The sequence below is a fragment of the Salmo trutta genome, chromosome 2, assembly GCF_901001165.1.
Source record: "Salmo trutta chromosome 2, fSalTru1.1, whole genome shotgun sequence".
Taxonomy (NCBI): Eukaryota; Metazoa; Chordata; class Actinopteri; order Salmoniformes; family Salmonidae; genus Salmo; species Salmo trutta.
This window is the reverse complement of record NC_042958.1, coordinates 23601873-23625926: the sequence shown is the minus strand read 5'-3', so window position 1 is coordinate 23625926 and position 24054 is coordinate 23601873. Positions and strand designations below refer to the sequence as shown.

At 45.6% G+C, this 24054-nt stretch overlaps 1 protein-coding gene across 1 annotated transcript in view; it reads left to right on the top strand.

Annotated features, from left to right (window-relative positions):
* The window catches only part of adarb2 (adenosine deaminase RNA specific B2 (inactive)), a 201372-nt gene that overhangs the window by 166659 nt on the left and 10659 nt on the right, over positions 1-24054 (top strand). Inside the window, exons 5-7 of the mRNA XM_029699121.1 lie at positions 6059-6227; positions 9007-9158; positions 10223-10394. Coding sequence (XP_029554981.1) covers positions 6059-6227; positions 9007-9158; positions 10223-10394 — 493 coding nt within the window. The remainder of the gene's footprint in view (positions 1-6058; positions 6228-9006; positions 9159-10222; positions 10395-24054) is intronic.

The window sequence follows — 24054 nt, the reverse complement described above, 5'->3', positions numbered from 1 at the left end:
ATGTTTTGAAGTCTGGTGCTGGGTATCCATTTCCACAGAAGATTTCTCTCTTTTTATACTTTTTCTTATCTCTTGTTGCCTCCCCTGCTTTTTTATGAATTTGTCATTCAATAATACCCCGTTTTAAAAGGCTTAGAAGTGAGGTTGTCAGAGACAGGTTAGAGGTGGGGAAGGTTGGAGCGGATGGTCGGGGGCCCGGAACATAATCATAATCATTTGTACACTGCAAATTGACCACAACCAAGCCCAAAAAGAGATTGTACTTGAAAATAACAATCATTTGATATCTTGATTACATTGAGCCATGATCACATATGTTACATTTTTCGTTTGTGGTAATACTTAGGCACAGATTTCCTAAATTAAACTCATTTTTAGCTGAATTCCTGGTGATTTTAGTTCTTAATAAAATGTATATACAGTATACTGAGCAAACAAATTAACATAACGTGTAAAGTGTTGTTGGTCCCATGTTCCATGAGCTGAAATAAATAAGCACAAAAAGCTTATTTCTCTCAAATTTTGTGCACAAATTTGTTTGCATCCCTGTTCGTGAGCATTTCTTATTTGCCAATATTATCCATCAACCTGACAGGTGTGGCATATCAAGAAGTTGATTAAACGGCATGATCATTACACAGGTGCACCTTGTGCTGGGGACAATAAAATACCACTCTAAAATGTGCTGTTTTGTCACACAACACAATGTCTCAAGTTTTGAGGGAGCGTGCAATTGGCATGATGACTGCAGGAATGTCCACCAGAATTGTTGCCAGAGAATGTAATTAATTAATTTCTCTACCATAAGCCACCTCCAACGTTGTTTTAAAGAATTTGGCAGTATGTCCAACCGGCCTCACAACTGCAGACCATGCCAGCCCAGGACCTTCACATCTGGCTTCTTCACCTGCGGGATAGTCTGAGACCAGCCACACGGACAGCTGATGAAACTAAGGAGTATTGCTGTCTGTAATAAAGCCCTTTTGTGGGGAAAGACTCATTCTAATTGGCTGGGCCTGGCTCCCCAGTGGGTGGGCCTATGCCCTCCCAGTCCCACCCATGGCTGCGCCCCTGCCCAGTCATGTGAAATCCATAGATTAGGGCCTAAGGAATTAAAAATCGTTGAAATTGTTGCATGTTGCGTTTATATTTTTGTTTTGTTTTACTAAAAACTTTGGGGGACCAAAAAAGATCACTTGCGGGACGGTTTTGTCCCACGGGCTGCCTGTTGCCATCCCTGGGTAAGACGGCTGTATGGAGACAGCACTGTCAGGACAGAAAGGCTAATAACACTGTCAGTTCAGAGGGCAGTGGATTGTTTTTGAATGGAGTGCATGTGTAGGTTAAATTTAATTATCATCATGAGAATGATGTTTAATATTTTTCCGAATCAAGAGATTGAAGTGACCCTGTTGTCAACACTACTGTAAGGTCATGGGTCATAGTTATTAAAATTAGTAGTACACTTTGTAAGGCTCCCTATTACCTTTACAGTGTCTTCGGAAAGTATTCAGACTCCTTGAAGGATACCCAAACATTTCTGCAGCATTAAAGGTCCCCAAGAACACAGTGGCCTTCATCATTCTTAAATGGAAGAAGTTTGGAACCACCAAGACTCTTCCTAGAGCTGGCCGCCCGGCCAAACTGAGCAATCGGGGGAGAAGGGCCTTGGTCAGGGAGGTGACCAAGAACCCAATGGTCACTCTGAGAGAGCTCTAGAGTTCCTCTGTGCAGATGGGCGAACCTTCCAGAAGGACAACAATCTCTGCAGCACTCCGCAAATCAGGCCTTTATGGTAGAGTGGACAGACGGAAGCCACTCTTCAGTAAAAGGCACATGACAGCCCGCTTGGAGTTTGCCAAAAGTCACCTAAAGACTCACAGACCATGAGAAACAAGATTCTCTGGTCTGATGAAACCAAGATTGAACTCTTTAGCCTGAATGCCAAGCGTCATGTCTGGAGGAAACCTGGCACCCTCCCTACGGTGAAGCATGGTGGTGGCAGCATCATGCTGTGGGGATGTTTTTCAGCGGCAGGGACTGGGAGACTTGTCAGGATCGAGGCAAAAATGAATGGAGCAAAGTACAGAGAGATCCTTGTTGAAAACCTGCTTGAGAGCGCTCAGGACCTCAGACTGGGGCGAAGGTTCACGGTCCAACAGGACAACGAACCTAAGCAAACAGCCAAGACAATGCAGAAGTGGCTTCGGGACAAGTCTCTGAATGTCCTTGAGTGGCCCAGCCAGAGCCCGGACTTGAACACGATGGAACATCTTTGGAGAGACCTGAAAATAGCTGTGTAGCTACGCTCCCCATCCAACCTGACAGAGCTTGAGAGGATCTGCAGAGAAGAATGGGAGTAACTCCCCAAATACAGGTGTGCCAAGCTTGTAGCAGTACACTATGAAGGGAATACGGTAGGGTGGCATTTGGGACACACATATAATACAATTCCGTCAATTCTAGGGGTCGTTAAAGAGTTGCACACCCAGAAAGATTTCAAGGTTCAAAAACATAATTTTCTCTCCTAGCTACCCCTCTCTCTCATTGTATCAGATATATTTTCATATTGATTCTCATGATGATACACATCTTAATTTCACATTGAAGATCTTCAAGCATCTTGCCTTCATGAGTCTCTTTATAGCCTAGTGGCATGCAAATGAGTTCACTAGCGTTAACCTTGGCTTGACGACAATTCCTTTTACTCCAGGAGAAGAACATCATTTTAATGTTCCTTTAGTACTTAAGAATAATGGGTTCTTATTACAGACAAATCTTATTTATGTCTATTAACGTGTCTCTTTGTCTACAGCAACAAAGAAACTGGAATGGTCTGTGAATAAAGAATACAAACTTGATTTAGTTGATAACAGAGCTGATAACAGTAGAAAATTGGAAAGTTGAACTTTATAGTAGCCTGTGTATCATTTAATACCCCTTTACTAAACTGAAATATGACTGAAGTTAGTTACTCCAGAAGGCTTCCTTATGATAATAGTCTTATGATGATAGAAACTGATGAGACAAACCTAATTTGGAAAATACCTGCTTGATGATAGCTATTAACCCCACTTAAAATCTCTCTCACGCGCTCCCGCTCTCTCTTTCTCCTCTCAGAGGGAGGGGGGGGCTGCTTGGTGGCAATTTCATGGTGAGATGAAGAGCAGCTAGGAGAAATTATCCCCCGCAAAATGGATCTAAACAATTGCTAAGTGGAACATCAGAGAAAAAGGAGAGAAAAAAAGGAGAGTGAAAAGGGTGTTGCATTTGGCACGTTTAACTTGTATTATCTCCCCAGAACGAGGCATGTTGCTGCATGCTCAGGGCTGATGTGGAGGATAGATGAGACCTGGAGGTGTTGGTTTGCTACCACACTAAGACTCAACCTGGCACTGTACAGTAGATGACATAACAGAGGATGAACCATGGTGAGGTTATTGGACCAAGCTATTACCCCACATAGACTAGTCCTGAGGAAATCATTTCGATCTAGGGGAACGTCCCAAACGAAATAGGGTGCCATTTCAGACGCAGAAAACATAGGTTTAGGTGTCTCAAAATATGCTGCTAGAGGTAAAATATCTGTTCCTTCTCAACTTGGCACTCAACCTACATTATGGTTTTGACTTGGCTACTGAGGCCGTGCAGAGCTGGCACTAGTTGACATAACAGAGCAGGAGCAGCCAGCATCTGGTTTGTCCTGAAGTTTCTGGCGTGGGTTCCCTGGTCTGGGCTGGTGTTGCAGTGGTTCCGCTAAGAGCTAGCCAGGGCACCAATCTCTCTGAGTGATTGTGTTAGTGGAGTTTCTACAACCAAAGAGCATAATTTATTCATTCATGGCTTCATTTTTTTCTCTACGCTAGGTGATTCAGCTGCCACATTGTTGCCTTGGTTTGCTGCTGTTAGCGGACTGATCATACAGTGCTTCACGGATAGAAATGATATTGTGCTAAATAACATCATGGTTGGAATGCACTTTTGATCAATCAGATTGCGCGGCCAGAACCGTTTCATAATCAACAAGGCAACAGCAAACATGTCGTCCCCCAAGAATGGTGCAGCCCCCACCCCCCCTTGGGCCAATCAGTGTAATTTTGTAAATTATGGATCTCTATGGCAAGATGCATCATTCACCCAAGTTTTGTCAAAATCGGGTCAATGATGTCTGAGATATCTTGTGGGTTAGTTAGACTCCAATCCCTGAGCATGTGTGACAAATTTCATCAAACAGATCAAGAGATATAAACATGTGCCCATTATAACGTGTGGTCGATATGAATGTTCTTGCATATGTTGAGTATTGCCGGTGTTCGCAACATTTGTCCTGGCTAAATTCCCAATCTGGCCCCCACCATCACAGCCACCTAATCATCCACAGCTTCCAATTGGCTCATTCATCCCCCCTCCGCTCCCCTGTAAGTAACTATACCACAGGTCATTGCTGTAAATAAGAATGTGTTCTCAGTCAACTTACTTTGTAAAAAAAGTATTAAAATAAGCAACACATTTTGATACAATACGAATATCCTTGACTGATTTGTATGCCTTTGTTCCAGACCATGCCCACATGAATGTTTATTGGTCTATAGAGGCCATGTTGTTTTTGGTTCTAATCTGGAAAATATTGCATTGAGAGACAGTTGTCCATAGATGCTATATATCAAGTTTCGTGCAGATCGGTCATTCGTTGCCAGAAGAGTAGCATTTTAAAATTCACATTGGTGGAAAATCCACATTTCTTCATGACTTTAGGTCAAATGTGGAGAGATGCGTGACCTTTCAAAGTTTGCATTTTCAATCTCTTGTTATAGCGCCACCATCTGGCCAATCAGTGTAATTTTGTAAATGCCGGATCTTAATGGCAAGACTCATCATTCACCCAAGATTCGTCAAAATTGGGACAATGCTCTCTGAGATATCGCTTGTGACTAACGGACTAACTGACGGATCCAAAATCACCTCCCCGAAATTAATCGTGGGGGACAACAATATAGTATTGCTACAAGAACGTATAAAGAAGCTAGGAAATGCATCATGAGAAGAACCACATCTCATATGTCTCCGTCCTCCTTTGCTCTATCCAAGCAGCCACTGAGTCAGAAGGTGGTTAGTCAAAGCTAGCCGAATGGATTTCAGAGGCCATGACTTTAACCCCACCTCAATATGAGCTGCTCTTATTGTTAATGGCAACCTGGCAGAGGTGGCTCGTCGCCTGTCTGCCTGCATGCACACACACACACACACACTCTAGCCTGCCTGTCTGCTTGCCTGACTACAATACCATCTGGGCCACAGCAGATAAAAGCTCATATGTTGCACCCGCGTTGCCTCCAGGTCCGGCGGACGCAGTGAACCCTGAATTTGTGAAGCGATGGAGAGATTTGTGGCGGGCAGAGGAGAGGAGAGCGGAGGAGAGAAAAGGAGACTGACGGTGGTTAAAGCATGCTGAGCCAGCCCCGTCACACACTCATGGTTTATGCTGTCAAAAATCCTGCTGCTGAAGCCCATTTTTTAACCACAGTGCTTTTGAATTAAAATCAAACAAATAGGTTTCAGGGCTGTGGCAGGAGGGGATCTATGGGCTGCAAGGGTGGGTTTATTCCTACTGGGTTCACTAACAATCACGTTTCAAAGAGTGGTAGTAGTGTTCACCTGAAGTGTTCCCCTGAAGTCTGACATGGTATTTAAATGGTCTGTGTCCCAAATGGCACCCAATTCCCGACATGGGGCACTACTTTGACCAGGGCCTGGTCAAAAGTAGTGCACTATATAGGGAATATAGTGCCATTCAGAAATGGCCTATGGTATCTGGTTAAAGGTATTTAGGTGTGGAGAATTGTTGATGGAGTCCACTGTTATCCCATAACTAATGCAGACTCTAGACATACTCTTGTTTCATTATTTTCACACCACATGATTACTTGATGACGTGGTGTTCTGTCAAATGATACAATGAAGTGTGAGTCATGAGTTCTAAATTATATTTTAAACGTAATAAAGCTATTTTATTTCTAACACTTGTTGTCTCCCTTTTTTCTCTCTTTGTCTTTGCCAGGTTTGGACCTGAGACAAGTCCAGGTGGTAGCGCTATCTACCGGGACCAAATGTATCAAGGGAGAATACATCAGTAACCAAGGACTGGTGGTCAACGACTGTCACGCTGAAATCACAGCCAGGAGAGCCTTGGTTCGCTACCTCTACTCTCAGTTAGAGCTCTTCTTAAGGTAACAACATCGAATGCTCCTGTAACATATTATAAACCGTATTTTAAGGCCTCATTGTAAGGGCTCATACAAGCTTATAGCATCTAATAAAACATTATACCTGCAGGCTTTAAGTAAAGTGTTGATGTGCTTCCTCTACTCTCAGTAATACCATCTAATTTTGTCTCCTTTGAATAGTACAAGAGTAGGCAGGGGTGTTTTACTAATTATCCTTACAAGTAAAGTGAGGGATATGCAAATTAAGGTGATATACTGGATGTGTTTTTAAACCACTATTCATGAGTTATTTTTCGTAGATGTTCATTAAATGCTCCTAAAAATAAGATGCTAAATCAGATTATATTATATGACTTGTAGCTACAATTAAATTACAATTCTGTTCTTACTTAGCACCATGGTAACAGAGAAGTGTTATACAACAAAGACTTTTTCACAATCAATCGTCATACTGTAGGCAGACTGCTATTGTGTCAAAGCAATGAATTCCTGATCAAAATTATATACGTTACATTCATAAGCTTGTGAAACCGCTATAACTACCTCTCCAAAACCTAATATTCGCCCCACCAGAGAAGAAGCATAGTCTTCTAAAAATTCAAGTTTTTAGTTTGAAATTCTCCTACCTACACAACCACTTTGGTAAATTGCATCATGTGCTACTATGGACCAATCTTACCTGGCAGGCCCTTCTGGCTACTAAATTGCCAGCCTGTCAAATTAGAGTAGAAAAGGCTAGTTCCTTTAATGTCATATTAGCATAATACAGCGTATTGACTTTTGTCTTTCCTCAATGTCTAATATAATCACTGGGCCAGAGTCTCAGCGGCTGAGCAAGAGAAAGCTAATGGGAAAGATAAGTCCTATGAAAATAGCCAAACATAATGCCACAACTGACGTATATTCACCCTATTTCTTTTATTTCACCTTTATTTAACCAGGTAGGCCAGTTGAGAACAAGTTCTCATTTACAACTGCGACCTGGCCAAGATAAAGCAAAGCAGTGCAACAAAAACAACAACACAGAGTTACACATGGGATAATCAAGTGTACAGTCAATAACACAATAGAAAAATCTGTATACAGTGTAAGCAAATGAATTAAGGAGGTAAGGCAATAAATAGGCCAATAGTTGCGAAATAATTACAATTTAGCAATTAACACTGGAGTGATATATGTGCAGATGAGGATGTGCAAGTAGAAATACTGGTTTGCAAAAGAGCAGAAAAACAAAAACAAATATAGGGATGAGGTAGGTAGTTTGTTGGATGGGCTATTTACAGATGGGCTGTGTACAGCTGCAGCGATCGGTAAGCTGATCTGACAGGTGACGCTTAAAGTTAGTGAGGGAGATATAAGTCTCCAACTTCAGTGATTTTTGCAATTCGTTCCAGTCATTGGCAGCAGAGAACTGGAAGGAAAGGCGGCCAAATTAGGTGTTGGCTTTGGCGATGACCAGTGAAATATACCTGCTGCAGCGCGTGCTACAGGTGGGTGTTGCTATGGTGACCAGTGAGCTGAGATAAGGCAGAGCTTTACCGAGCAAAGACTTATAGATGACCTGGAGCCAGTGCGTTTGGCGACAAATATGTAGCGAGGACCAGCCAACGAGAGCATACAGGTCGCAGTGGTGGGTAGTATATGGGGCTTTGGTGACAAAACGATGGCACTGTGATAGACTGCATCCAATTTGCTGAGTACAGTGTTGGAGGCTATTTTGTAAATGACATCGCCGAAGTCAAGGATCGGTAGGATAGTCAGTTTTACGAAGGTATGTTTGGCAGCATGAGTGAAAGAGGCTTTGTTGCGAAATAGGAAGCCGACACCTAGGTATTCATAGTTGTCCACATATTCTAAGTCAGAACCGTACAGAGTAGTGATGCTAGTCGGGCGGGCGGGTGCGGGCAGCGATCGGTTGAAGAGCATGCATTTCGTTTTACTAGCATTTAAGAGCAGTTGGAGGCCATGGAAGGAGTGTTGTATGGCGTTGAAGCTCGTTTGGAGGTTTGTTAACACAGTGTCCAAAGAAGGGCCAGATGTATAGAATGGTGTCGTCTGCGTAGAGGTGGATCAAAGAATCACCCGCAGCAAGAGTGACATCATTGATATATACTATAAAAATTATAGGTTTGAGAACAAAAGCGACATAGGGAATATACTGTAATATCATGCAATGCATAATGTCTCCAATGATGAGCTCTGAGTCTATTAGTATATGTTAGAACTGAATTATTTAAATTCAAGGCATTAAATAGTAAACATGTGGCATGGTTCAATACGGATTTGTGAAATTAAAGTATATTTGAGTAAAACAAATATTTGCAGCCTCAGTTCGTAGTAGCAACTACTATCACACATCACAATCAGTAGCTGAATAACTGTCTGGAGTTTTAGTGGGTAGCCTAGTGTCTAGTATCAGTCAAGGATCATAGTCATTTCAACCATTCAGGGATGATGTAAGAGAAACTGGTATACACACACACATATACACTTAAACACACACACACACACACACACACACACACCAACAACCCTCCGCTCTTCGTGATGTATCATCCAGTTGAGACAGACTGAGTAATGTTCAGGGGGCCGACAGTGACAGAGAGAGAAACTGCTTTGGTCAGGGAGAAGGCCAGTGTTTGTCATCACTCGCTCTCTCCCTCTGTTTCAGTTCATCATTGAAAAATAGACGGGGGCCGGGGGGGTTTATGTGTGTGCTGTGATAGATAGTGGTCACTCTCTTTTTTCCTCATCTCTTCTATCTTTTTCTTTGTCTTTGAAGCAAAAGGCGAGAGGACTGGGAGGAGTCGATATTCGTCCGGCACAAGGAGTCAGGGTACCGGTTGAGGGACAACGTCCATTTCCATATGTACATCAGCACGTCGCCCTGCGGAGACGCTCGCCTCAACTCGCCCTACGAAATCACCACAGACCGTAAGACAGACTCTCTTTCCATCTTCATCTCTCTCGTTATCTCTCGTTTATTTTCCCTCCCTCCCTCTCTCCTGTCTTCCTCGTGGTTTGGTGTCTTTTTCCCCTTTACCAGAGTTTTTTTTTTTTAAGGGATCATCTTCTGCCGGCTGATATGTTGAAAGCGACTGCTCTGCTTTTGTCAGACGCTGTCAGAAAACTGGCATCCCTTTCATGTCACATTACATCCACAGGCCTTTCAGACTGCCAAGCCACTGTGCTGAACAGATGACATTTTAATGCTTACTCCATAAAAAAATGTATATTCATTTAGATGGCGACGGCTGGCATTCGTTTTTATGTGTGACTTACAGGGTTAGCAATGTAATCTGCTTGGCAGTTTTCCATCAAAAATATTTCCCCTCCTTTTTTCTCTTAGACAGATCTATTCAGCACTGTACCCATGCTGCTGATGTATCATTATATTGACGTGGAGGTTTTCTTACACACACTCACACACACACTAAAATGAAGGAAAAAAACATTTGAGGAGGCAAATGAATCACGCCAGTATGAAAGGAACTGAGAGACTGTCTCCCTGGAAAGCTTTGAACTTCACTTTCTTGGTCATTAAACCTTTTAAATGTTCATCAATCAGCTTTTACAGATTAGAAAATTACTTATGCAGAAGGGGCTCCCATAATACCTTTCTCTGCCTTTTCCTCAATACTTCAGAGGGGAACTCAAGGCTTAACTTTAACTTTAACTTCATTGCATCGAGAGAGAGAGAGAGAGAGAGAGAGAGAGAGAGAGACAGAGAGAAAGAGAAAGAAATCTGTAGTGGAGAACTACTTGGCAAAGGGTTTAGAATCATTGCCCCTTTTGGTTGATTTCCATATGGGATGGATATGAGGTGGAATTGCAGGCAATAGTGACGTTCAGAACATAGAGACACAAAGTTAGGCATGATCATGTGTGCTACGTACTGAATAGAACCAGTCAGATACACAGACATGCATGAATGAATCAATTAACACACACACAGACACACAAATAAGACTGACCGTCTGGCTCTGTTCTGTTCCCAGTGCACAGCAGCAGACACCTGCTGAAGAAGTTCCACAGCCACCTGAGGACCAAGATCGAGTCCGGGGAGGGGACCCTGCCTGTGAGGTCCTCCAGAGGGGCAGTCCAGACCTGGGACGGGGTACTGCAAGGGGAACAGCTCATCACCATGTCCTGCACAGACAAGATCACAAGGTTAGATCATCACAAACACACCACCATGAAAACACACTTTTCCCCTCCCTTGTCGAATTTTAGGACCTGCTATGTCATCAAAGGTAAAGCAAATATGATCTGCCTATATGACATTTCAGAGGATAGGATGAAAATTGTTGAATCAACAGACAGACAGTCATAGCCAGAGGTAAAACAAAACAGTGGAAGTCAGAAAGTAAAGGGTGATGTTCACAGAGGCCAAACTCTGAGTAATCCACACGCTCCACAGACAGGAACGAAAACACAGCCATCTATTGATCTGAGGGCTATCTTTATTGGTGGATTACCTTTTTATGAAAACACATGATCCCTGTTTAAACAGAGCATTTAAAAAGATGGCTTTATTGACTACAGAGAAGGGTTGGGATTGGTCTGGTATTTACTCTGTGTGTGGTGGATAACTCTCTGCCCAAGAGCAGGAGAGACAGAACAGGAGCAGGGAACCGGAGATCAGTCAGTCAGTCAGTCAGTCAGTCAGTCAGTCAGTCAGTCAGTCAGTCAGTCAGTCAGTCAGTCAGTCAGTCAGTGACTTGTGTTGTTGATTTTTCTCCTGTTGACTGAATGACGCTTATTTTCTATATGAGTTTGCATAGGATAATCCTACACTAATTAGTTAATGTAGGGATCGTCCATTGTTTGAATCCCTTGACCCTTAAACTACCTCCTGGTCTTAGATTGCCTAGTGCACTAATAGGGAATAGGGTGCCATTTGGGACTACCATGGTCTTTAACAGTCTTTAACAGTACACCCACAGTACGGTGAATAAGGGCTGCTACCTCGGCTGTGTGATATTCCTCCACCACCTACCCAGTCAGAGGGTTCTGAGATCTGACATGATGGGAGACAAGGCGGTAGTGTATCGAGGCTTAAGTAAATGTTCAGGGTGATTTTTTTTATTCACCACTTGTGTGTTTTTTTTCTGAGGCATCTTTTGACAGCAACGAATGATCTCCTTGTTCTCGATACGGTGGTTAAAGAAAGGGATGTTACATTAAATCTCTAGTTCTCACCCTGTCTCTTTCCACCGGGAGGTGAGAGCATGAGTGTCCACACATTAGCTGTATTATCTCACTCAACTAGGGAGAGATGTGGTGTTAGCAGCTAGCAGCACTGTTTCCCTTACAATTCTCCCAATATTTGGAGGCTAATTGGTTCTGCTAGCGTTTTTTTTTAACTTATAGGATACAACAACATCTGCCTGGCCATACCTGTCTATGATCTTGATACATAAAGTTAACTGCCAAAATAAAGGAAACACCAACGTAAAGTGCCTTAATAGGGCGTTGGGCCACCACGAGCCAGAACAGATTCAATGCATCTTGGCATATATTCTACAGTGTCTGGCACTCTGAGGGATGTGACACCATTCTTCCACGAGAAATTCCATAATTTGGTGTTTTGTTGACGGTGGTGGAAAACGCTGTCTCAGTCGCCACTCCAGAATCTCCCATATTGTAAGTGTTCAATTGGGTTGAGATCTGGTGACTGAGACGCACACACACACATATGAATTACTTAATCAACTCAGAAACCACACCTGTGTGGAAGCACCTGCTTTCAATATACTTTGTATTCCTCGTTTACTCAGGTGTTTCCTTTATTTTGGCAGTATCTTGCTCACTCAGACTAACTAGTCTCTTAGCAGAGATGTTTTAATACATAGAAATAGTATTACTAAAACGGACATGCCCAAAGTCAGTGGACCGGCGGCCATATTGTGTGTACTCTTGAGTATACCATTCAAATGATCATGGTAAGTTGTCCGTTCTAGTCATTGTATTTCTATGTAATGATTTTATTTGACACTTTATTTGCAGCGAGCAGGGAGAGTTAGGCCCTCGACTAGCTAGCTACAGATACGCTATATGACCAAAAGTATGTGGACACCTGCTTGTCGAACATCTCATTCCAAAATCATGGGCATTAATATGGAGATGGTCCCCCTTTGCGGGTGTTTTATGGAGTTGAGGTCAGGGCTCTGTGCAGGCCAGTCAAGTTCTTCCACACCGATCCCGACAAACCATTTCGGTATGGACCTCGCTTTGTGCACGGGGGCATTGTCATGCTGAAACAGGAAAGGGCCTTCCCCAAACTGTTGCCACAAATTTGGAAGCACAGAATTGTCTAGAATGTCATTGTATTCTAAAGTGTTAAGATTTCCCTTCACTGGAATTAAGTGGCCTAGCCCGAACCATGAAAAACTGCCACAGACCATATTTCCTCCTCCACCAAACTTTACAGTTAGTACATGCATTTGGGCAGGTAGCGTTCTCCTGGCATCCGCCAAACACAGATTTGTCCGTCGGACTGCCAGATGGTGAAGCGTGATTCATCACTCCAGAGAACGCATTTCCACTGCTCCAGAGTCCAATGGCCGCTTGGCATTGCGCATGGTGATCTTAGGCTTGTGTGCGGCTGCTCGGCCATGGAATCCCATTTCATTAACAGTTCTTGTGTTGACGTTGCTTCCAGAGGCAGTTTGGAACTCGGTAGTGAGTTTTGCAACTGAGGACAGACGATTTTTACTTCAGCACTCGGCTGTTCCATTCCGTGAGCTTTGTGTGGCCTACAACTTCACGTCTGAGCCGTTGTTGCTCCTAAACATTTCCACTTCACAATAACAGCCCTTACAGCTGCGTGTGGCAGCTCTAACAGGGCAGAAATTAGATGAACTGACTTGTTGGAAAGGTGGCATCCTATGACGGTGCCACGTTGAAAGTCACTGAGCTCTTTAGTAAGGCCATTCTACTGCCAATTTTTGTCTATGGAGATTGCATGGCTGTGTGCTCGATTTTATACACCTGTCAGCAACGTGTGGCTGAAATAGCCAAATCCACTCATTTGAAGGGGTGTCCACATACTTTTGTATATATAGTGTATTCTGAGGTGGCTCTCCTCTTTCCCCCTGAAAGTGACCGTTAATCTGCCCAATATGATTCAGTTGGCCGGGGCTGGAGACGCAGCGATTACATCTGTCTAGGTCACCACCATAGGTGAAAGCAATTACTTGGCAAAAAATAGAGGGATACGACACGGCAGTCAGGGGAAAGGAAAAGGGACATCCTACTTCCTTTCTTTCTTTCTTCCTTTCTTTCCACCAAGCTAGATACCGTCCGACACCCTTTCTCTCCCTCTCCACTCTTCTTTCTCCGTTTTATATCCTTGTAAATTATCCTTGGCCTCCACTGAAGTGAGTGGGTCAGTAAAGGCCTAGATAATTAAGGTCAGGGTGAAAGAGAGAGGGATAAAGAGGGTTGAGAGAGAAAGAGAGAGAGGAGAGGGGGCTTTAGCCTTTTATCCTAGTGTAGCCATACTATTTGAGCTGTAAATAGACACATCCGAGGTGAAGCCTGCCCTACTGCCACTGTCTGTTTGTCCCACAGTTACACTCCTTGTTGTATCCCTCCCTTCATCATATATCTCCCTCCATTCATTCATCCCCCACTCTCTCATGTCATCATGTCTGTTTGCGTAGGCGTAAAGTTATGTTACGGTAAATGAACCACCATGAAAGCTTTTTTTCATATATTTTTTTTAATCATCATTACTATTGCTGTCATTATTGTGATCGTTACTATTGTCATTATTGTTATCGTTAGTGTTTTTGAAAAAGCACAACAGGGTTGGGCACCTGATTGACCAGAGAGTGGATGTTTGATTAAGTCAATGACTTGTTTTAATTGAAGGGCCTAAATGGCTTTCATATGACTATGAACCTTTATCTTCCATTTGGATTTTATGTAGATGAACACATTACTTTAATGGTCTCCGTTTACGGAGAGGAGGAGGGAGGGATAGAAGGAGGGATAGAGAGAGAAGGGAGGGAGGGAGTCTCCCCCTTTAAAATCCATGCAACAGCCAGATGGCTGTCTTTTCTTGCATGAGATTAAAATATGTTTCTAATTCACAGCGTTGCTTCCTAGGTAAATTAATATTTCAAGCTAAATCATTTCTGTTTTGGTGGAAGTAGCGGGAGGGGAAAAGAGAGAATAGAGCTCTTTGTTTTGTTTGGGAAAGGTAGGACAGATCCCACTAACAGATTGTGGTGGCGCAGGTACAGCCGGGGCCGCAGTTAGCGCACTTTAGCGATTCTTGGAAAACGTCGATGTTAATTGACTGCTCGGGGAAGCAAAAAACATAATGACTCATTATTAGTCATGAACGGGGATGCGAGAGGAAAAGATAATTGCAATTATTGCAGCCATGATAAAGATACATTGATTAACAAAAAGAACAATGGTGTAAAAATGAGCAACATAATGTTTGCCTCTGATTGCGCTTCTCATAAGTTCTTTAGTCCAATGCTTGTGTGAGTGAGTACACAGCTACACAACCCAGGTACACACAGAGGGCTTCTATATCTTTGTTCTTTTGCTCTGAAAGGAGGAAATCATTATAAACTTGGTAATTATGCCCCATCCATTTGTTAATGTATTCTGGAAAATAGATTAGTCTATACAGCAAATGACAAGGCAGTCTAGAGACATCTAGACCTAGTATCTCTCCACCATTCAGATCTGGGTTCAAATACTATTTGGAGTGACAGATGGGTGGGGTTTTCAGTTTTGCAACTAAATTATTTGAAATTATTTAAAATAGTATTTGAAACCAGGTCTGCCACCAGTGTACTATCTCGCCACCAGTATAGTACTATCACACCATCAGTATTACTATCTCACCACCAGTATAATATAATCTCACCACCAGTATAGTATCATCTCACCACCAGTATAGTATCATCTCACCACCAGTATAGTACCATCTCACCACCAGTATAGTACTGCAGTATCTCACCACCAGTATAGTATTATCTCACCACCAGTATAGTACTATCACACCATCAGTATTACTATCTCACCACCAGTATAATATCATCTCACCACCAGTATAGTATCATCTCACCACCAGTACAGTACCATCTCACCACCAGTATAGTATCATCTCACCACCAGTATAGTATCATCTCACCACCAGTATAGTATCATCTCACCACCAGTATAGTACTGCAGTATCTCACCACTAGTATAGTACTGTAGTATCTCACCACCAGTATAGTATCATCTCACCACCAGTATAGTATCATCTCACCACCAGTATCGTACTGTAGTTTCTCACCACCAGTATAGTACTATCACACCATCAGTATTACTATCTCACCACCAGTATAGTATTATCTCACCACCAGTATAGTATCATCTCACCACCAGTATAGTATCATCTCACCACCAGTATAGTATCATCTCACCACCAGTATAGTATCATCTCACCACCAGCATAGTATCATCTCACCACCAGTATAGTATCATCTCACCACCAGTATAGTACTGCAGTATCTCACCACCAGTATAGTATTATCTCACCACCAGTATAGTATCATCTCACCACCAGTATAGTACTGCAGTATCTCACCACCAGCATAGTATCATCTCACCACCAGTATAGTATCATCTCACCACCAGTATAGTACTGCAGTATCTCACCACCAGTATAGTATCATCTCACCACCAGTATCGTACTGTAGTTTCTCACCACCAGTATAGTACTATCGCACCATCAGTATTACTATCTCACCACCAGTATAGTATTATCTCACCACCAGTATAGTACTATCACACCATCAGTATTACTATCTCACCACCAGTATAGTATTATCTCACCACCAGTATAGTATCATCTCACCACCAGTATAGTACTGCAGTATCTCACCACCAGTATAGTATCATCTCACCACCAGTATAGTATCATCTCACCACCAGTATAGTATCATCTCACCACCAGTATAGTACTGCAGTATCTCACCACTAGTATAGTACTGCAGTATCTCACCACCAGTATAGTATCATCTCACCACCAGTATAGTATCATCTCACCACCAGTATCGTACTGTAGTTTCTCACCACCAGTATAGTACTATCGCACCATCAGTATTACTATCTCACCACCAGTATAGTATTATCTCACCACCAGTATAGTATCATCTCACCACCAGTAGAGTACTATCGCACCATCAGTATTACTATCTCACCACCAGTATAGTATCATCTCACCACCAGTATCGTACTGTAGTTTCTCACCACCATTATAGTACTTTCGCACCATCAGTATTACTATCTCACCACCAGTATAGTATTATCTCACCACCTGTCACGAATCCCACCGAAGGTGGCTCCCCTGCCTGCTCGGGCGGCGCTCGGCGGTCGTCGTCGCCGGCCTACTAGCCGCCGCTGATCCCTTTTTCCTTGGTTCTCTTGATTTTGGTTATTTAAGCCTGTGTAGCCCGCCCAGGTTTGTGCGGGATTATTTGCGTCAGTGTGTTTTGTTATTGGATGTGCTGGCGATCGAATAGTGTTGTTTTATGTGCGTGCTGTGTACCTGTTGTTTTTGGGCACCTCGCATTTCACGCCGGTTGTGTTGGCATCGACCGTTTTTGTTGTGTTACGGAATAAACACATTATCTCCTTACCTCTGCTCTCTGCGCCTGACTCCTACCACCACTCCTAGCATTTACTGACAGAATCCCGCACCAGCTATGGAGTCAGCAGGAGCAGCATCCCCTTCTCTCCCATCGATGGAGGAAAGGGTCCTCCATCATACCACCATTCTCCACCGAATCGGCTCAGCGATGGATCAGATGATGGAGAGGATGGACCGATGGGAGAGGAGTGGCCTTCCTACCGCATCCCCAGCACCAATTCCCCTTCCCCCATCTACCCCTCCGCCAGCGTCCGGACCCGGAGCCTTGCGCCTGGCTCTCCCCAGGGAGTACGATGGAGCGGCGGCTGGGTGCCAGGGGTTCCTGCTGCAGTTGGAGTTGTACCTGGCTACCGTTCGTCCGACTCCCTCGGGAGAGGAGAGCGTAAGCGTCCTCGTCTCCTGCTTAACGGGACGTGCCCTGGAGTGGGCTAACGCAGTGTGGTATGGCCCAGACTCGGCAAGGGATCACTACCCCGAGTTCACCCGCCGTTTCCGGGCCGTGTTCGACCACCCATCAGAGGGCCGGGCGGCGGGTGAACGGCTGTTCCACCTGCGGCAGGAGCGCACAGGACTTTGCTCTGGAGTTCCGGACCTTGGCTGCTGGAGCGGGGTGGAACGACAGGGCCCTTATGGACCACTATCGGTGTAGCCTCCGAGAGGACGTCCGCCGGGAGCTAGGCTGTCGGGACACTACCCTCTCACTGGATGAACTAATAGACATGTCCATTCGCCTCGACAACCTGCTGGCTGCCCGCGGACGTCCAGACCGGGCCCTGTTGGTTCCACCTCCAGGCCCTCCTGCTCCCATCCCTATGGAGCTAGGGGGGCCGCGTCGAGGGGAACCGGAGGAGGAGGCTCCTCCTGTACCCAGTGTGGTCGGAGAGGACACACTGCCGACCGGTGCTGGGGGAGCTCCTCTGGGAATCGGGATGGCAGGCGGAGCACTCCTCGTCCACCTCAGGTGAGTAAGCACCAACCTCACCCAGAGCTCCCTGTTGGTCATATGTTCGTATTAGTAACTTTCCCCTTGTTTTCTCCCTCTTTCCAGCATAAGGCGCTAGTCGATTCAGGCGCAGCTGGAAACTTTATGGATCGTGGGCTCGCGTTAAGGCTAGGGATTCCCCTGGTGTCGTTGGACCAACCTTTCCCCGTGCACCCGCGCCGCGCATGTCTCCCTGGTGCGCAAGGTGCTTGGGCGACTGCTGGAGAATGACCTGTACGTTAAGGCTGAGAAATCTGAGTTTTTCAAACGAGCCGTTTCCTTCCTGGGGTATCGCATTTCCACCTCGGGGGTGGTGATGGAGGATGACCGTGTTAAAGCCGTGCGAAATTGGCCAACTCCGACCACGGTAAAGGAGGTGCAGCAGTTTTTAGGGTTTGCCAATTACTACCGGAGGTTTATCCGGGGCTTTGGTCAAGTTGCTGCTCCCATTACCTCACTGCTGAAGGGGGGTCCGGCGCGCTTGCGCTGGTCAGCAGAGGCAAACAGAGTGTTCAGTCGCCTGAAGGAGCTGTTTACTGACGCTCCCGTGCTGGCTCATCCGGACCCCTCTTTGGCATTCATAGTGGAGGTGGACGCGTCCGAGACTGGGGTGGGGGCCGTGCTATCACAGCACTCGTGCGCGCCACTCAAACTCCGCCCGTGCGCTTTATTTTCTAGGAAGCTCGGGCCGGCGGAGCAGAACTATGACGTGGGGGATGGGGAGTTGTTAGCTGTGGTCAAGGCTCTGAAGGTGTGGAGACATTGGCTTGAGGGGGCTAAGCACCCTTTTCTCATCTGGACTGACCACCGTAATCTCGAGTACATCCGGGCAGCTAGGAGACTGAATCCACGTCAGGCCAGGTGGGCCATGTTCTTTACCCGTTTCCGTTTCACTATCTCTTATCGGCCAGGTTCACAGAACACAAAGGCTGACGCACTGTCCCGCCTATATGACACCGAGGAGAGGGCCATCGATCCAACTCCCATCCTCCCAGCGTCGTGCTTGGTAGCTCCGGTGGTATGGGAGTTGGACGCGGAGATCGAGCGGGCGTTACGGTTGGAACCTGCACCATCGCAGTATCCAGCAGGTGTTCAGTACGTGCCACTTGGTCTCCGTGATCGATTGATTCGATGGGCCCATAATCTCCCCTCTTCAAGTCACCCTGGGATCGAGAGGACAGTGCGGAACCTGAGGGGAAAGTACCGGTGGCCCACCTTGGGTAAGGACGTGCGGTTTTATGTTTCCTCCTGCTCGGTGTGCGCTCAGAGCAAGGCTCCTCGACACCTGCCTAGAGGGAAATTACACCCCCTCCCCGTTCCACAGCGGCCGTGGTCGCACTTATCAGTGGACTTCCTCACTGACCTTCCCGTATCTCAGGGGAACACCACAATCCTGGTCGTTGTGGATCGGTTCTCGAAGTCCTGCCGTCTCATCCCGTTGCCCGGTCTCCCTACGGCCCTGCAGACTGCGGAGGCCCTGTTCACCCATGTCTTCCGGCACTACGGGGTGCCCGAGGACATCGTTTCTGATCGGGGTCCCCAGTTCACGTCCAGAGTTTGGAGGGCGTTCATGGACTGGTTGGGGTCTCGGTCAGCCTGACCTCGGGTTTCCACCCCGAAAGTAATGGGCAGGTGGAGAGAGTGAACCAAGAGGTGGGTAGGTTTCTAAGGACGTATTGCCGGGACCGGCCCAGGGAATGGGCGAGATACGTCCCATGGGCAGAAATAGACAAAATTCCCTACGTCACTCCTCGACCAACATGTCACCGTTTCAGTGCGTTGGGCTAACAGCCGGTCCTGGCTCCATGGCACCAGAGCCAGACCGAGGCTCCTGCGGTGGAGGATTGGGTGCAGCACTCGAAGGACACTTGGAGAGCCATCCAAGACGCACTCACTAAGGCGAGTGGACGGCAGAAGAAGAGCGCTGACCAGCACCGCAGTGAGACCCCTGTGTTTGCACCAGGGGATCGAGTCTGGCTCTCGGCTCGAAACCTGTCCCTCCGCTTGCCCTGCCGGAAGCTGGGCCCGCAGTGTGTAAGGCCGTTTAAAGTCCTGAGGAGGATAAACGAGGTGTGTTACCGGTTACAACTTCCATCTTACTACCGTATTAACCCCTCGTTTCATTTTCATGTGTCTCTCCTCAGGCCGGTGGTGGCTGGTCCCATGCAGGAAGGTGAGGTGCCGGAGGTTCCTCCACCCCCGCTGGACATTGGGGGGTCCCCGGCGTATAAGATACGTGCCATTCTGGACTCCAGACTTCGGGGGGGGGGCCTACAGTACCTCGTCGACTGGGAGGGGTACGGCGCGGAGGAGAGGTGCTAGGTACCTAGGAGGGACATTTTGGACCCCCCACTACTGAGGGAATTCCACCACCTTCATGGGGATCGCCCTGCGCCTTGTCCTCCGGGTCGCCCTCGAGGCCGGTGGCGGCGCGCAGCAGGAGCCGCGCGTCAGGGGGGGGTACTGTCACGAATCCCACCGCTAGCAGGCTCGGCGGTCGTCGTCGCCGGCCTGCTAGCCGCCGCTGATCCCTTTTTCCTTTTCGTTTGGTATGTCTGATTGTTTGCACCTGTTCCTCATTTGGTTCTCTTGATTTTGGTTATTTAAGCCTGTGTAGCCCGCCCAGGTTTGTGCGGGATTATTTGCGTCAGTGTGTTTTGTTATTGGATGTGCTGGCGATCGAATAGTGTTGTTTTATGTGCGTCAACCGTTTTTGTTGTGTTACGGAATAAACACATTATCTCCTTACCTCTGCTCTCTGCGCCTGACTCCTACCACCACTCCTAGCATTTACTGACACCACCAGTATAGTATCATCTCACCACCAGTATAGTATCATCTCACCACCAGTATAGTACTGCAGTATCTCACCACCAGTATAGTACTATTGCACCATCAGTATTACTATCTCACCACCAGTATAGTATTATCTCACCACGAGTATAGTATCATCTCACCACCAGTATAGTACTGCAGTATCTCACCACCAGTATAGTACTATCGCACCATCAGTATTACTATCTCACCACCAGTATAGTATCATCTCACCACCAGTATAGTACTGTAGTATCTCACCACCAGTATAGTACTGTAGTATCTCACCACCAGTATAGTACTGCAGTACTTCACCACCAGTATGGTATCATCTCACCACCAGTATGGTATCATCTCACCGCCAGCATAGTATCATCTCACCACCAGTAAGGTATCATCTCACCATCAGTATACTAAATTAATATATCCCCACAAGTACAGTACTGTCTCACCACCAGTATAGTACTATCATCTCACCACCAATATAGTAATCCCTCACCGTCAGTATAGTACTGCAGTATCTCACCACAAGTATAGTACTATAGCACCATCAGTATTACTATCTCACCACCAGTATAGTATTATCTCATCACCAGTATAGTATCATCTCACCACCAGTATAGTATCATCTCACCACCAGTATAGTACTGCAGTATCTCACCACCAGTATAGTACTATAGCACCATCAGTATTACTATCTCACCACCAGTATAGTATTATCTCACCACCAGTATAGTATCAAATCAAATCAAATGTATTTATATAGCCCTTCGTACATCAGCTGAAATCTCAAAGTGCTGTACAGAAACCCAGCCTAAAACCCCAAACAGCAAGCAATGCATGTGAAAGAAGCACGGTGGCTAGGAAAAACTCCCTAAGAAAAACTCCCTAGAAAGGCCAAAAACCTAGGAAGAAACCTAGAGAGGAACCAGGCTATGAGGGTTGGCCAGTCCTCTTCTGGCTGTGCCGGGTGGATATTATAACAGAACATGGTCAAGATGTTAAAATGTTCATAAATGACCAGCATGGTCAAATAATAATAATCATAGTAGTTGTCGAGGGTGAAACAAGCACGTCCGGTGAACAGGTCAGGGTTCCATAGCCGCAGACAGAACAGTTGAAACTGGAGCAGCAGCATGGCCAGGTGGACTGGGGACAGCAAGGAGTCATCATGCCAGGTAGTCCTGAGGCATGGTCCTAGGGCTCAGGTCCTCCGAGAGAAAGAAAGAAAGAGAGAAAGAGAGAATTAGAGAGAGCATATTTAAATTCACACAGGACACCGGATAAGACAAGAGAAATATTCCAGATGTAACAGACTGACCCTAGCCCCCCGACACATAAACCACTGCAGCATAAATACTGAAGGCTGAGACAGGAGGGATCAGAAGACACTGTGGCCCCATCCTATAATACCCCCGGACAGGGCCAAACTGGCAGGATCTAACCCCACCCACTTTGCCAAAGCACAGCCCCCACACCACTAGAGGGATGTCTACAACCACCAACTTACCGTCCTAAGACAAGGCCGAGTATAGCCCACAAAGATCTCCGCCATGGCACAACCCAAGGGGGGGGCGCCAACCCAGACAGGAAGACCACGTCAGTGACTCAACCCACTCAAGTGACGCACCCCTCCCATGGACGGCATGGAAGAACACCAGTAAGCCAGTGACTCAGCCCCTGTAATAGGGTTAGAGGCAGAGAATCCCAGTGGAAAGAGGGGAACCGGCAAGGCAGAGACAGCATGGGCGGTTCGTTGCTCCAGCCTTTCCGTTCACCTTCACACTCCTGGGCCAGACTATACTTAATCATAGGACCTACTGAAGAGATAAGTCTTCAGTAAAGACTTAAAGGTTGAGACTGAGTCTGCATCTCTCACATGGGTAGGCAGACCATTCCATAAAAATGGAGCTCTATAGGAGAAAGCCCTACCTCCAGCCGTTTGCTTAGAAATTCTAGGGACAATTAGGAGGCCTGCGTCTTGTGACCGTAGCGTACGTGTAGGTATGTACGGCAGGACCAAATCGGAAAGATAGGTAGGAGCAAGCCCATGTAATGCTTTGTAGGTTAGCAGTAAAACCTTGAAATCAGCCCTTGCCTTAACAGGAAGCCAGTGTAGGGAGGCTAGCACTGGAGTAATATGATCAAATTTTTGGGTTCTAGTCAGGATTCTAGCAGCTGTATTTAGCACTAACTGAAGTTTGTTTAGTGCTTTATCCGGGTAGCCGGAAAGTAGAGCATTGCAGTAGTCCAGCCTAGAAGTAACAAAAGCATGGATTAATTTTTCTGCGTCATTTTTGGACAGAAAGTTTCTGATTTTTGCAATGTTACGTAGATGGAAAAAAGCTGTCCTTGAAACAGTCTTGATATGTTCTTCAAAAGAGAGATCAGGGTCCAGAGTAACGCCGAGGTCCTTCACAGTTTTATTTGAGACGACTGTACAACCATCCAGATTAATTGTCAGATTCAACAGAAGATCTCTTTGTTTCTTGGGACCTAGAACAAGCATCTCTGTTTTGTCCGAGTTTAAAAGTAGAAAGTTTGCAGCCATCCACTTCCTTATGTCTGAAACACAGACTTCTAGCGAGGGCAATTTTGGGGCTTCACCATGTTTCATTGAAATGTACAGCTGTGTGTCGTCCGCATAGCAGTGAAATTTAACATTATGTTTTCGAATGACATCCCCAAGAGGTAAAATGTATAGTGAAAACAATAGTGGTCCTAAAACGGAACCTTGAGGAACACCGAAATTTACAATTGATTTGTCAGAGGGCAAACCATTCACAGAGACAAACTGATATCTTTCCGACAGATAAGATCTAAACCAGGCCAGAACTTGTCCATGTAGACCAATTTGGTTTCCAATCTCTCCAAAAGAATGTGGTGATCGATGGTATCAAAAGCGGCACTAAGATCTAGGAGCACAAGGACAGATGCAGAGCCTCGGTCTGACGTCATTAAAAGGTCATTTACCACCTTCACAAGTAGTAGTATCATCTCACCACCAGTATAGTATCACCTCACCACCAGTATAGTGCTGTAGTGTCTTACCACCAGTATAGTACCTCATTATCTCACCACCAGCATAGTATAATCTCACCACCAGTATAGTACTGCAGTACTTCACAACCAGTATGGTATCATCTCACCACCAGTATAGTATCATCTCACCACCAGTATAGTATCATCTCACCACCAGTATAGTATCATCTCACCACCAGTAAGGTATTATCTCACCACCAGTATATAACTATCTCACCACCAGTATAGTATCATCTCACCACCAGTATAATATCATCTCACCACCAGTAAGGTATTATCTCACCACCAGTATATAACTATCTCACCACCAGTATTGGACTATCTCA